This window comes from Patiria miniata, unplaced genomic scaffold (assembly GCF_015706575.1).
Source record: "Patiria miniata isolate m_02_andy unplaced genomic scaffold, ASM1570657v1 HiC_scaffold_5, whole genome shotgun sequence".
In the NCBI taxonomy this organism is placed as follows: domain Eukaryota; kingdom Metazoa; phylum Echinodermata; class Asteroidea; order Valvatida; family Asterinidae; genus Patiria; species Patiria miniata.
Genome location: NW_024037072.1, coordinates 10,954,750 through 10,970,300, shown reverse-complemented (window position 1 = coordinate 10,970,300; position 15,551 = coordinate 10,954,750). Strand labels below are relative to the sequence as shown.

Here is a 15,551-nt window from a genome sequence, read left to right as displayed (position 1 = left end):
TAGTAATGAAGTTATGGTGCACAAACGTTGATTGCTCCGAGCACAATAAATCTATAGTCTTCCCAAGGTGATCTACATTGAATCGATTGTTCTATTTCCTTGGGTAAAGTAGAAGGGAAATATAACACTTCACAGATTACCTAGGGAGGCTTGTTTTACTTTCCCATGAGTTCAAGCAGGCATTTTTTTCACACCTTGCGGAGTTCAGAGATATGATTGAGTAAACCAAACACAAAATTGGTTTTTGGTTTACTCAATCATATCTCTGAACTTCCCAGAATTTGAGAAGTGTACTTAATTGCAGTGCATCTAATTTGATTAGAAATTTTTGAAAATTCACTTGCCTTTTTCAAAAATGCCCTTGATGAAATATGTGAACCCAGCTCCATAGCTTCTGTCATGTCTCTCTTTATCTCTTGAGAGGGGCATCAAGTTCATTTAGGAGCAGTTGCAATGCTTTAATAAGTCTACCGCATTCTAAGAGGTGTCACCTATAAATTTTGTACTTGGACGAATCCAAGCACGTGATCACTGTACACTCACGAGGCCCCCTTCAATGGAGAAACCATTGCGCATGCTCATGTACAAAGCAACTGCCCTGTGACAGATTATCTTAACCACTTCGCGCCGGGATTATTTTGACATTGACCGGACCCAGGCGCGGGATGTTTCCACGAACCTTGATGCCAGACGAGTTCAGGCCGTCATCTGTGAGTAGCACACCCTGATATTTCCGGCCTCGCTCGCTGCGAGCGGGCCGCAGACAGATATTTCTGGCTTCGCTCGTTGCATGTTTATCCGTCATCCGTTCCGAATACCGTAAAACCTTTGCGTGTATACAATTCATCGGACGTGAACTGGTTAACAAAGCTAGCACAATGCTTTCGCCATTGAGTGAGGCCCTTGTGACAGGGTGGTCAGATTGGTCTAACGATTAATGGCCAACTTGAAAAAGTAACGAGCGCTAATCACAATGGTATTTTCATTTATGGTAGGAGGAGGCGTCTTCATCATGTAACAGTAATGACTGCAGTGGCATAGTACCGAGTCAGTTGGAGTTAGTGCCGAGCTCAGAGGTAAGACCTTAAATCACACCTGTTCTGACATTTAATTCATCCATGTTAGACACTATTATACCCTTTCCTATTCTGCAAGTATGGATCCACTTGACCCTTACCATGCTTACAAGTAGTCAAGTGCCTGTTGCCTATTGGTGCCCTCCCCAAACAAATTTTTTTTTATTAAATAACAGAATAACATCATTGATTTTATAAATAATTTTTTGCAGATCAAAACCAATTAAGTTTGAAATAATTTAGCCAATTTCACCAAAAACAAACAAATTAGTGGTCTAGAAGTGTGCCTGATAAGGATCAGCAACACATTTCATTTGTCAAGGCCTATACAATGTAAGTACACGTTATGTAGATTAGAGTGCAGCCTCGACTCCTTGGGCACGTGCACGTTCCTTCACTAAACCCTGGCCGTGGGAAATACGTAAATAATGCTGACCAGTTATTCAGAGCTTACTGCACACATATTTTGTAAGACTGCACGCCCAATATGCACTTGCGCCTTATCTCCTGCACGTCACGTTTCAAAATTGCGCGATGCCTGTACGATATGGATTCTGGATGCCTCGTTTTTTGCCCCAAAAACCTGTATCTTGTGTTGTAAAGGGTCGACAGAGGTACCTATGGTACGTAAATCCGTGCTAAATAATGCGACCTCGAAATCTCATGTTTGAAAAGGATTGGTTCTACCAAAAAACTTTTAAAATTTTAAGCACTGCGTCTTGAGTTAAATACATTGACTGCAGTCCTAATATAAATGTCCCAAATAGTTGGACATTAAAATTACACAATTCCAGAGGTTAAGATTGCGCAAGGCATGATGGGAACCAACATGGCGCAGCGAGATCGTACCCATTGAAACAAGGTTGGTTAGAGTAATGCCTACTTTAGGACAAGTACTTTTCTTTAGTGTGGATTCACTCTTGTTAGCATACCCGTACACAGGGAATTGAGCTTACATGTACTTCTGTTACCGGTACTATTTGATGTTCACTGCTGTGATTTATTCACAGGATGAGGACTCAGAGGAGCTGGAGCAGAGACTACAGTATGATGAGGAGACTACACATGATGACAATACAACTCCCGATGGTCATGGTAAGAATGTACAGCACTTGAAATATATACATCACAGACAATGAAGCCTGAATTCCCTAATATATCTAAAATTTTGTTTGTTTGAAAGAAATGTCATCAATCTGTACATGAGAGGCCATTAAATCGGATTGTTTGAAATTTGGTTCCATTTACAAACAGTTTGTCATAATATTTGTGTGTTTTTACAAACGTATTTGCCAAGCAGACTAACAGCTAGATGTAATAAAGATGTAGAAACTATGTAAACTGGTACTTCAACTTTGCAATACGATAGGTCAGACGCAAAGCTGATACACTGTAAGTCTAAATTAGATCTTTAATTTTTCGCTAGCATTTTAAGCAAGCGACGACGGTGGAAATAAGCATTATTCATTCAATGCTTACATATCGTTGTGTGACAAGGAAAAGGTTGTAAGAAGCCCAGGCACGCAAAAAGCACTTTTGGAGATAATCGAGTTGAAAGGTTTGGTGCTGCCATTAAATCACAAAATGTTGAAATTTCAAGTTGACTGATGAAATTCATTTATAATTGAAATAACATTTTGTGCATTTTTATGTCAAAATATTACTTAATTGTGAAGTTATTTCAATTGTAATGCTAACAACTTTTTACTGGGAACTTCCCAAGCCTTAAACGTACACTTAAGCGGCATGTTAAATTGCTTTGACCTTTTGCCGGGAACAAAATTGGCTTTGCGTACCCACTTGAGTGGGACGTTAGGGCGCTTGGAACATTTTTTGTTACATTAGAATTACACGCTTACAACCTTTTGGCGGGCCCGTATGAAAAACCTTCTTCCGTCTTTTGTTTACTATTAATTACGTCAGAATGACGTAGCCCATTGAGACAATATGTATATCAAATGAAAGATATTTGACCTTTTGACCCATTTTTCGCCCTAAGACCTTCTTCCAGGCACCCGACGATATAACATAGAATTGCTTTACCTTTAAAGGGAAAATACAACATTTGCAAACATCAAAAAATAAAACTACCAAATCATTTTGAAATACCATGCTGGACTGTTAGTGAATGACAGTGTAAAGGATCCTGTAAAATCATGGCACCTGGTATACTGTCATTTTTTTAGAAAAGTGGTATTTTTGTATCAATTTCCAACGCTGATCGGCCGATCAGCGTTGGAAACAACTGGCTTTTTTTCAAATACTGGCCCCAATTGACCATCGCACTTGTTTGCAATCGACTACAAACCTATGAACGGGTACGAGCCAGCTAGACTGGTTCCCTGACCTTACATTTCCCCAATGTATGTAAACTGCTCTGTTTCTTTCTATATGGAGTCAGGGAACCAGACTACAGGAAAATGATCGTTTTTCTTGGTTTTTATAGCATTTTCGAACCCAAAACCTCAAAAAAGTCAGTGTAACTATATTTGCTATATATTTCCAACCCCCCAATTCCATCCATTTCTGAAAATTACAGCAAAAGCAAATGATGTATATTCCCTTTAAGTTAAAATTTTAACAGTAATTTCAAAGAAATCGAGGCTGTCTTGGATTTCCTTACATTTCTTGTCATCTGATCTAAATTGCATCCATTTATTGTTGTGGTCAAATCAGATAAAGAGAATGACGTGAACAGTAGTCACCAATGCAGCCACAACCCAGCCACCACCCTACCGGTAGCTGACAGCAACCCTTCATTTGCCACGGGGAGCTGTCAATATATGTGTAAATGTAAGTCACCGACCCCCAAGTTTTCTCTTTGCATCATGTATTGCAATAATTGACAGGTGTAACCATTATCTTCCCACGCCTTGCAATCTTTGGCCAGTGCCAGCTTTCTGCACACCTGCCAATTACCTTTAACCAGTTCGCGCCGGGAATGTTTTGACAAGAACAGAACGAGGCGCGGGATTACTTTTCACTGGACCTCAAGCCAGGTGGGTTGAAGCCATCACCCTCGGGCAGAACACTCATATTTCCGGCCTTGCTCGCTGCGAGCGGGTCGCTGACAGATATTTCTGGCCTTGCTCCCTGCGTGTTTATCTGTCATTCGTTCCGCATACCGCAAAACGTTTGCGTGTATACACGGCCTCCTGTGTGAACTGGTTAAAAGCTGTTATATATACATTTTACAGGTATGTAAAATATTACCCAAACTGACATTTCATATTTACAACTGGACACCAAAGCACCAAGAAAAGCTTCTGTTTTGGTATAGTCGGGGTTCAAATATAGCAGAAACAATACCTCAAGTGTGGATGTAACGGTGTAAAAATCACTCAATGGAAGTGTGACATTTGGGTTTTACACCGTGTCAGTGTTACATCCACACAACCAAGCATTCATATCTGCTCCATTTGATACCCGACTACCGTAACAAAAGCTTTTCTTATTGTGTTGCATCTATAGTAAGAAGTACGCAAACTGAATTTGGGTAAAGTTTCGCAGAAATTTAAAAAAAACCTTACATATGTCATATTTGGACGTAACACTGACACGGTGTCAATGTTACGTTCAAAATGACATTTTTTGCTCATATTTTTGGTAAAATACATTGAAATGATTTCAAACTTTCTGCAGTAGTGAAACACACAACAACAAATATTATGTAGAGCAACTGCTAGCAAGGCATTCACGCTTTTCTTAATATGGTCATATGTCACACATTGTTCCCCAACCCGGTGGAATGACCCATATTAGTGTGTTTCAAGAACAGTGACAACCATGCACAATCTTTGGATCACAAAACACATTTTGTTAATATAATTAACTCTTTGTTTCCAACGATCAGTCAATTGAGTGATCGTTGAAAATCGCCAACATTTCTAGACTTCTTCTAAATGACAGCAATTAGCCAGACGGAACAATTTCACGGGGTGTTTATGACCAGTACAATAAGCTTGCTTACAATAATTTGCTAGGTTACTTTTGGGATGAATGCAAACGATCCTTTATTTGATAAATTGTAAATATGACAAACATTTTAGCTAGACGTGGCTGAATTTGTATTTTTTTAAATGGGAGTCAACTGGACCAAGTTTCTTTGTACCGTAATTAAAGCTCCAACCTATTTCAGTTCTGGATACAGCAGAGTTTGAAATTTATCATCGAACACGTCCTGTAAATTTGAGTCGTTCACCAATCAGTAACAAGTCAATACCGGAGGTACTGCAAGGGATGAACAATAACAAATGAGTTCCCTTGACACAGTTACTTTAAGTAGCTTATCACTTGGCCTGAGATGGCACAGGTGTGTCCTGGTGAGCAAAACTGCACTCACGTTATTCTCGGAGATTGCTTCCGTTCAGTCTGTAATGTTTGATATATTAAGGCTTTTTTTTTTGCTTTTACAATACAGTATTGTTTGCTATGAGTGTGTTCAAATCCCTGGAGAGGTTGCTCAAGTTACTGAAAGCCATGACGCCAGCGCAGTTCTTTCTCCTTCTTACCGCTTGCTTGTAAGTAACTCAAATAGAGTTCCTTCTCTCATGTGCCCAGCATTTGCTTAGCATATAGTCTGGAATAATGTTAGCATCAGATTCTGTTCATGACTTCATGAGTTCATGAGTTGTGATTGCGTGTTAGTGGCTTTGAAGCTGGATTGAGTAGTGGGGCCATAGCAGAAACTTGGGAATGTTACAGCTACACTCTGCCCACACTGCACATGAAAGAGTTTTGACATCGCCTATTTATCTTCAAGCAAACTTGAATCCTCGATCCTGATTGGTCGATCCATTGCAACAACGGTGTGATATTATACCTAATAGCACGGTCGATATTGCACTCTGCGGATCACGCTATTCCAAGTTGCGTGAGCCATTCTTTCTGCACGCACGTATTATAGGATAACCGCTGAAAACTGTGTGTATCGCGTGTGTGTTCCATCTTTACTATGCGTCAAGTTTGCTTGAAGATAAAGTTGTTATTCCAACTGTGCTCATGAAACACGGACAATGTAGTCCGTCTGTGTCCCACATACCACTCGGCCTTTTGGCCTCGTGGTATGTGGGACACAGACGCACTACATTATTCCTGTGTTCCTCTTGCACTGGTGGGATATGATAACTAATAATAGACCTATCATGCTGCCACCATTTCAGTCATGTTCCCTGTATCTGATAACAGTACTGAATGATAACGCTTTTTGTGCAAAAAGGAACCAGACTATTTTTCCTTCCAGCCTGGCCTTGGTTACGTTGATTTGAATGGGAAAAAAGGCCGAGATGGCCGTAACATGATAATGGTCCGATCTATGAGTTATGAAAATATCAACCACTTTAGTTGTGTGTTATGATTCTCAGCAAGATGTCACACTTTCAGGTCCTTTCAGTTTCATGCTTACATCAAGTTACCATGTCTGTCATTTCATCTGCCAAATTTTCCCCATTTGCAGAATAATTTGCTTGACCGTATCCGCCGTTATCTTGACCTACCGTATTGCAAAGCTGCAGCCTCAACTCGACAATAAACCTCAGTCACTACAGTACACGCAGACACTCAGCGAGTGAGTATTCAACGAGTGTCAAAACTTCCTTAGTAAGAACTACGGATATGAGTCAGTCACAGCAGTCTTATACTTCAAATGAGATGCTGGACTTTTGCCAATTGCCAAAACAGAAGTTAAAGAAGGTTCATAAGGAATGTCTTGAGTGTTGAGATTCACAGGCATTGCCAAACCAAACTCAAACGCAACTGCTCACTGCAGTTCAAAGACCAACATCATTGTTGCTGGAAGGAGATACATGTCATGCATGTAGTGCTATTTGTGCCCAGTGTCCTCATGTACCTGTGACGCTATAAAACTTTGTACATGTACATGTACATATATTGGTTTATGAACCTTCAGTTAGAAGCTCATTACTCATTCTATCAAATGGAGCAAAGTGAATGCAACATCCCCCCTCTCATTCTTGTAAGTTTGCCACACCTCTTTGAACTCTACAGATTTGTTTGTGCATACGTTATAGTGCCTGAAAATTCACCCCTTGGTGGCCTGCTTCCGGTACCCTTGGATAGGACAAATTTAACGTGTAAAATGTAATTTATATTTTTATTATTTTTGGGGGTTCATTGACTTCTTAAGAAAATCACCCCCGGAGAAGACTTTTGTAAAATTGTTAATAGCATTTCAATATATGGAAACTAAAATCGCCTGACTTAAAAATTGACCTCTCACTTTCGAAAACCTAAAATACATGTACCGTATGCAGACTAGTGCAACCTACGGATGCACACCTCTAAACATGCTAAATCAGTTTACGTATGAGAATTTGTGAAGTTTGTGTTGGCTATTTGGTGACAACTGAAATAGAAGTAGAAGACCAAGATGTCTTTTAAGGTTTTCAAGTTGTGTGAATAAACTTGCAGCCATAAGCTGCTCAAGCTAACCCCACTAAATCTAGAACCCATCGGCTGTAGGTAGGTAAATCTTTGCAACGTTATGCATTCTCGTTCTCACACAAGTACACAATTTGAAGACAAACGTCCACAGAGCAAGGAGACCTAGGAATGACACCACCGGATGTGAAAGTTTGTTAATGGAATTCGTTTTTTACCCATCTCCATCCGATTTTTTCCTTTGTTACTTGAAGAATACCAATATAACATTCCAAACATATCTTTTTCTTCGGGTGGTTGCAGTTAGAAATCATTCTGCGCAAGGGTTCCGGAAGCTCGCAACGTGACCATTTACTTTCAGGCTCTAACCCTAACCCTGCTGAATCCAACAGGCTCCAACTATATCATATACCCGATGGAGCCTGTTGGATTGAGCAGTCAACCCTTTTTGTACATTCCTGATGCAAAATGTTGGATTCAGCAGGCAACTGAACCGCATTATAACGCATTGTTGGTCTCCGTTGGATTCAGTAGACAGCTGAAAATTAGGCACAGTGGATTGAGCAGAAAACTCCAGTTGGACTCTGTTGGATTTAGCAGGGTAGTCCTGAGGAACTACTAGGGGGTTAGATTCGGTAGGACAGTTGTGAAAAAAATGGGTCCTTTAACTAATTGCAAAGAATTTCCTAAATCATTCTTGAGTTTTCCAAAATCATTTTTACTCTTGCCGCAATCATTTCCACAAATTGTTTGAATCATTTCAAAATTTCTAAAAGCATTTCCTCGATATCCTTCAGCATTTGCACAATTTAGGGAGTTGTTTGCTCAGATGAGGAAATCCTTCGCAAGATTTTGCAGTTGGAATCATTTTTTTGTTGTTACTATTGTCCCTTTATACTGGCCTTTTTTGTAGAACTTGTATTTTTTTTTTCAGCTGTAAAATCATACTCTGCTGAGTGTAATGATGTCTGGATTTCTCTGTTCAGGTGGAGTAGCTTGTGGTGGTCTCAGCAAGCAGCTCAGAGCCAACTCATCTCCAAAATGTGGGAGACAATCGCAGATAATCTCAGGACACTTGCACAGGTAAGACACGCCTTGACCTTTAACCTTTGATCTTTGTCATGTTTCAAGGCAGTTGTAGTTTGAACACAATTGTTGAGCACAAACTCTCAATAAATGGTAGTATACCAGTACATTACACATTGTGAGGCTAGATGAAATATTTTCAAAAATGGTTTGCAACCACACTTGGCCTTTCCTGCATGCGTAATGTTAGCATATCCATGCCATGATATAGTGCTTAAGGTTAGCACAGTTCTCTGGATATGAATTGAGATGGGCCCTAACCGTGGAGCTCATAGTGTACCCTAGAAGACATTGTACAAGTTGGATCTGTTAGGCCCCTGAAGTCATTTAGGTGTGTTGTTTCTCTGCCCATGCGAGCATTCTCCCCTACCCCCCAGCCTGCAAACAGGGCGCTGGGATACACTGATGAGCTTCACAGAATCTTGTGAAGGAAGTGGCATATGACCAATGTAGAAAGCATCTGGCTGCAGCTGTTCAAGACCGCAGTTAGACAATGTGCGCAAATGCTATCCGAAAACTTTCCATAGAATCGCGCACATTCCATACCGTATGTGATTTCTGTTTCATTGCGGACCATGTGGTCAAAATTTTGAGCGTCGCATAATGCATTCCGACCATGATCCGACCATGATCCGACCGTTCGTGATTTAAAACGGAGCCTGAGCAAGTGATGGGAATTGTAAATTTACAACGCAGATAAGTTTTACAGAATTTCCTACATTATTACGCCTTTCAACGAAAAAAAAACATCTCTAAGTTGGAATAAAAGAGTAATTAATCCGTCTTAACGGCCGTTTTAAACCTTGCAGAGTCACGACCGTGATGACGCGCAGGTTACAGGTCACGCAAAATCTATCCAATCAGAGTGTGAATTCATCAGAGTATCCCAGCGTCCTGTTTGCAGGGCGGGGGGTACGAGCGAAATGCGTGCGTGGAATGGTATCAAATCCACCTGTGACTGAGGTACATGTATCTACATATTGTTCTTTGTTCTGATATAGGTGCATCAGTCGTTACAAGTACTTCAAAGCTCATCGCCGCCGCGGTTATATAACCAGGAAGCGCCCTCGTTAGCTTCTCAAGAAGATGATGATGACAATACGTAGTACTGGTAGAGAATATGCCTTGGCGACTCATATCAGGGATGGGTTTGCATTGGGGAAACAAGTTGGAGTGTGGAAAAAGGATAGTCAGGTTCCCTGACTTGATGATCACATCTGAATGTCAACAAAGGATGGAAAACTTTCGATCACATGACAGTAGGGCTTACCTGATCTAAGATTTGTCAGAATCGAAGAACAGTCGGAATTTGTACTATAAGATGAGGAAACAAGAAATCGTGAGATTTTTTCAGACTTTTGTCTGAAATGAGATTTTTTGAATATCAGGAAAAGACATTATTATTATAGAAAGATATGCATCTTTCAGATATTTCTTTATGATAGGTGAAAATTTATGATTTTCAAAAAAGAAGACAATGTTAATAACACATTGGATTTTGAGTAATTATGAAGAGAGAGTCTGTAATGGCTGCTAAATGTGTCACGTTTTTTGACTTTATATTGGATATTAACATGGTGTCAGCCAACTCATAATGGGCACCAACCTAGAGATCTTGATATAAAAGCAAGATGGCCACAGAAAGATTGAAGAGAAAACAAGAATTATTTTAACTGAATTTTGATATGAAACTGGATTAACTATATGAGACAACCAATTGAGAATAGGAATATTATATCGAAAGCTTTTATTTTTCTATGAATTGCATATATTAACAAAAGTATGACCATATATGCATCATTGTATTTATTCTGACAAAAACAAATATGTCTGAAAGTGAGAGAATATCTTATTGAATCAAAGCAAGATCCATAAACTGAAGTCATCGACAATCCTTTTTTTTTTTCATTTTCATTTCTTTTAAAGGAAAATATATTTTAATTTTTTAAAGCCACGTAGTAATTTCTATTTGTGCCGCAACAGTAATAAGGGTTTGCAGCAATGTTTATTGGTTTTCTCACCCATGATTATATTTTTTGCAACTGTTTTATTTTAGCATCATTGTGAGATGCATTATCAGAAGTATTTTAAGTATGTGTCAGCAAATTAAATAGAACAGGGTCTTTTCTTTTATCAGTTAAAATGTGGTTCAGGCAGTGTGGTTTTCATACAGCAGAACCCGTCCCCCCCCCCCCCCAAAGAACTTCTGAGGTTGTGTTACAGTTAATAACCCTCCCCCCCCCCCCCTTCGTCACCCCCACTGGATATTTGTTAGTCCTGAAGTGACCATGGTTAATGGTTTAACAGAAATTGGGCATCGTCTCCCCCCCCCCCCGTAACATCCAGCCCCCCCCCCCTTCACCCCCACTCTCCCCCCCCCCCCCCAATGGTGAGAACCCCAGCTATGACGCTGTTATCAAAATCCTCCAAGTCCAAAAATAGAATCTTGTGGGTTTTTTTTAACATCCAAGAATTTCAAAGGCACAGTGGCTTTTTTGGCTAAGAACATACCTTATTTATGCTTTCATTTACCACAATTGTTTTTCAAGGAAAAGCGTTTTAAGAAGTTATATTTCAGAAACATACATGCGCCCACCGGGTTACGAGCTATTTGTAAAAATCCTAGATTTTTCTAATGTTGGTCCAGGAACGATCAAATTGTTTTAGTTTTGGAAGTTAGTGAAAATGTTCGTTTTGTGTTAGTATTCTCTAGATTTGAAATATTAAATCAATACCATCTGTTTAGATTTTGATTTATTTATTGATGAAGAGAAAACTAGATGTATTTAAATTATATTTGGAAAATCAGGGACTAGTATTTCATACATTCAGTCAATGTTTTGCAACATACAGTAGATGCGGGGGGGGGGGGGTAAGATAAATTTTGCATAAAATTATTGGCATGTACTGGTTCCGTATTCATTTACTTATTTGTTTTTTTTTCTGATTGAAATATTAACGATTAGATTTGTACTGTACCAGAATTTGAATATATGAGGGACAGGTTTAGACGTGTTTTGCAAAGTTTGAGGAATTGTTTCACATCTCTTTAGTTATATATGTTGAAGAGGCTTAAATTTATTTATTGGTAGAGTTAATGTGTATAGATGAGATAAATGTATATATAAATTCAAAATGCGAATCATCGATATTTTTAATGAATTGATAGTCTGTATATTTCCGCTATAGAGTATTTTTGCACCATCTACTTTTTATCAGAGCGTGTCTTTGTTAGTTGCTTTTGCCCAGTAACAAACCGGTCCCCCGGCCCCCTACGTTATCTGTTCTGATATGGGGCGGTAACCAGTCTACACTGTGAGAACTAAATTATTGTCGGGCCGCAAATAACTCAAAATTTTGAAAGAAATTATTCCATATTACTACACGTGTACCGATTCTTGCGTTCGATGCCTCAATCAAAAGAGAATTACTTTGTATTGCTAAGAAAAATAGTAATTTAAAAAATATATCGGGTTGAAATTTGAAAGCATAGCACGGACAGCTATACTATTATGTTTTCTGCTAAAGGTTGTAGTCATTTTGATTTTTGTTTTAAAATTCATTTAATTATTTTTAACTGGAAAGAGTAAAAGCCTGAAATATTTCAATTGCACACGGTATTCGGATAATGATGTGGTATTTGGGAAAGCGATAGTCTTTGCCCTTCTATATTTTCCATCTAATCTTTCTTCTTCGTGATTTTATGACTTTCTATTTTAAAGCCAACTGTAAGAAAAGTGTGCTTTTCCAAATTCATTTAAAAATAGCAATTTTACTTTAACAAATGAACAAACGTTAACAAGGAATGTCCGTGTTTTGTTAGGTCTGGTTTGAAGTTAAGTAAACATTAAGGAATCAGGAAAGAAAATTATGGAATTTTGATTATTTAATCGTTAAATAAAAGAATCAAAAAAGCAAAAAGATTGTTTTGCAAATTTACGAAACGTGTTTGTATAAATTTGGAACGTTATGTATTGTATTTTGTATGAAGACGCACATTGATAGTAATAATCTCAACTTGTGATATTTTTGAAATGAAAAGGTCATTCTTCAATCTTTTAGACCAGCTTTTGTCAGTGTTCAAGTGTTGATGTGCACACAGATTCTTTATTGATATTTGCAGTAAATGGAATAAATTACGATTAAATAATTTGAATGTGGTGGTTCTCGTGCATTATTAATGTCCACGAAATGGCTAGAATAACGATAGTTCGATTGGTTTTAGTGACAGGGGTACTTTTGGTGGACGGGCCTGTTTTTTTTGTACATCGTAGCCAGCAAGAACACATTCAACAACAGGACTCTGCCGGCCCAAAACCTTAAAAACATTCCAAATCCATTTATGTTTATATGCAAACAACACCCACACCGTGAGCGTAAATGCTAGTGAGATGGGGAGGATATACCGCCCCACCCCCCGGCGAATCTTTTTTCCCAAACGACATCCGTTTCCCATCTTCTGATTGGTCCATTACATGCATAGTTTAATGCCTTGTTCTCCACAACACAAACCCAAGATAGGCTTTACGTCTTGTGAGAAATGTTCCTTCCTCACTTTAGTTATTTAAAAGGTAAAATGAGAAGAAGTGAGCAACGCTCACTGAGACTCGAACTCGGATCACCAGATTAGAAGTCAGGACTACTTCCAACCAGTCCACGGTGACTTAAACACCATTATTCCTTGTTATATAACTTATTCTCCAAAGCCCTGGACATCATGAATATGCATAACGCAGAGAGCGCCCTTTTGTGGCGAAAAAAATAGCGATTTTGAGGTTTTCTTCGGGATATTTTGCCGTTGTAAATTTTCTTTATTTTGGTGATTCGCTGTTATTTCAGTACATGAAAACGTTTTAAAACCTCAATTTGGTTTCGAAAAAAAAATAACTCCTTTGCATCAGTGCAGTTTTTTTACTCACCCTAGTAGACAATATTATTTTGAATTTCAATCTACCTGTGAGTTTTCATGGACACGCGTATATGCGGCCCTCATAGGTTTGCCTGTTTAATGTGCCTATAGTCCACTCGTATAATATTATTGTACGCCTAGGCCTACTAAACACCAGCAGTTTTTATATGCATCAATGAATTCGCATAAGAATAATTCAATTTGCTTGTGCATACCACCAAAGATCCTATAGTCACTCTTCATTGCATGCGTGTATAACAGTCACGATATAGTGGCGGCTATTCGGAAGCAGCTAGTCCAACTCATAAACCTACAACGGCTTGAGATATAACACGGCACCCAGCATTATGTTACAAATCGAGTAGTTGTAAGTCATGCACCATATAGGATCATTTTTTTGTGTGCATGATGCAGCGAAAGGCGTACATATCATACAGAACAGGAGACAACACGGCACACGCAACATACTCGGAGGACGATCTGTGTTGAAAGGCAACAAAGAGACCGTCGTAGACCACGGCGAGCCTTTACTGATGTAGGCCTACATAGCGTCATGTAATTCATCAGTCAGTGTAATGATATCGCCGCTTATATTAATGAAATCCATTCATTCCTCTCGTGTGTGAGAACAGTACACGTTAGCAATCACCATTCGCTACATGCCTGCGTCATAGTGCATACAGGATGGGAACATGCATAGGCTGTCCCTGCCATGAAAATGGCGGCAACCCCACGAGCGACAGGAGTGGTGATCTATCAAACTGGATGTCGGCTCTCAGTGATGACATCTCGACGACCAATCTAGCCTTACCCGGGACACACGAGTCCATGTGTCTGTACGGCGGTTGCATACTACAGTGCCAAAAGTGGTCTCTGACTCGGCAGTACGAGGCCGGGATACGGTTTGTCGACATCCGCTGTCGACATATCGACAATGAACTCCTAATCTACCACAGCTCCGTTTATCAAAATGCAAATTTCGACAACGTCCTGGATGATACCTTCACGTTCCTGGACGCCCATTCCCAAGAAGCCGTCTTTATGCGCGTCAGGGCGGAGTATCTTCCAGAGCACAACACCAAACTGTTCCCGGAGGCGGTGCAGATGCTTGTCGACCGCTATCCATCGGAGAAGTTCTGGAGCGGGCAAGAGTTTCCCAACATGGGTGATGTCCGGGGCAAGGTGGTGGTTCTCCGGGACTATTTAGGCCCGGCCACGTTCGGGTTACCATACACTTACCTCGATATTGAGGATATGTACGATGTGGGTACCCTGCTCCCAAAAGACATCGATAGAAAGTGGGGAAGTGTGAGGCGCCATCTTGAAAAGGCGTTACAGGGCCCGCGAACCACTATGTACCTCACGTACTGTAGCGGAACAGGGGTCCTTGCCTGGCCCTTCACAGTTGCCCACAAGATTAACAAACGTCTTGGCGTCTTCTTAGACACACCCAGCGGGAAAAGAAGACTCGGTATCATAGCAATGGATTTCCCAAGGTCTAAACTCATTGGAAAAATCACAGACTCTAACTTTGAGGTTGTTTGAGTTTGCCATTATAAAGATTTCGCAGATCGAGTTCCCTTTTTTCGTAAATTTTCAAAATGAAAATACAGGACGGTATTGTTCTGTTTTGCTACTATAGGAGGCCTACTGCAAAAAAAGAAGAAGATATTTGACGAACTCCCAAGGATACGGCAATAAAATCTTTCCAGGCTACAGTCTTTTACATTTACTGCAAACATATTAATTTTCAAAAGGATCTTAATTTTCTGTGCAAAAAAGAACAGGTTTCAAAGGTGTTACCGTACCGGTATGTATTTTCTTAAATGCAGTGGATTGTTGACATTAAGGCGAAAGCCATGAGTAAAGCTGTTTGTACGAAGCATAAGGTTTACCCTATTATGAAGAATTTTATTTAAAACAAAACTCTAAAAGTAAACCTTATTAATTCGTCTAACTTTGTAGAGGCCTACAGTCTAGTCCATGACTGTCTAGTCCATGAATGTTCTTCATACTCGGGCAAAATTGCCGTTTAATGCTAGAAAATTTGCATTAAAACTACATCGTAAAATAGTGGATTT

At 39.6% G+C, this 15,551-nt stretch overlaps 2 protein-coding genes across 6 annotated transcripts in view; both read left to right on the top strand.

Moving 5' to 3' along the window:
• Window positions 1-12,717, top strand: part of LOC119740834 (GRAM domain-containing protein 2B-like) — a 64,427-nt gene extending 51,710 nt beyond the window's left edge. For all 5 annotated transcript variants that reach the window (XM_038216282.1, XM_038216283.1, XM_038216281.1 and 2 more), the window contains 7 exons: window positions 996-1,076; window positions 2,087-2,171; window positions 3,753-3,869; window positions 5,497-5,596; window positions 6,532-6,642; window positions 8,462-8,558; window positions 9,563-12,717. In XM_038216282.1, the coding sequence (XP_038072210.1) occupies window positions 996-1,076; window positions 2,087-2,171; window positions 3,753-3,869; window positions 5,497-5,596; window positions 6,532-6,642; window positions 8,462-8,558; window positions 9,563-9,667 (696 nt within the window). In that variant the 3' untranslated portion in view covers window positions 9,668-12,717. The remainder of the gene's footprint in view (window positions 1-995; window positions 1,077-2,086; window positions 2,172-3,752; window positions 3,870-5,496; window positions 5,597-6,531; window positions 6,643-8,461; window positions 8,559-9,562) is intronic.
• Window positions 12,718-14,154: 1,437 nt separating this feature from the next.
• LOC119740678 (1-phosphatidylinositol phosphodiesterase-like) lies at window positions 14,155-15,015 on the top strand. Its single transcript, XM_038216053.1, has one exon. The coding sequence runs from the start codon at window positions 14,155-14,157 to the stop codon at window positions 15,013-15,015; it is 861 nt and encodes a 286-aa protein (XP_038071981.1).
• Window positions 15,016-15,551: the final 536 nt, after the last annotated feature.

Bases quoted from the DNA above. Each gene is read 5' to 3' on its own strand.
- LOC119740678 (XM_038216053.1), top strand. From the start codon at position 14,155: ATGGGAACATGCATAGGCTGTCCCTGCCATGAAAATGGCGGCAACCCC.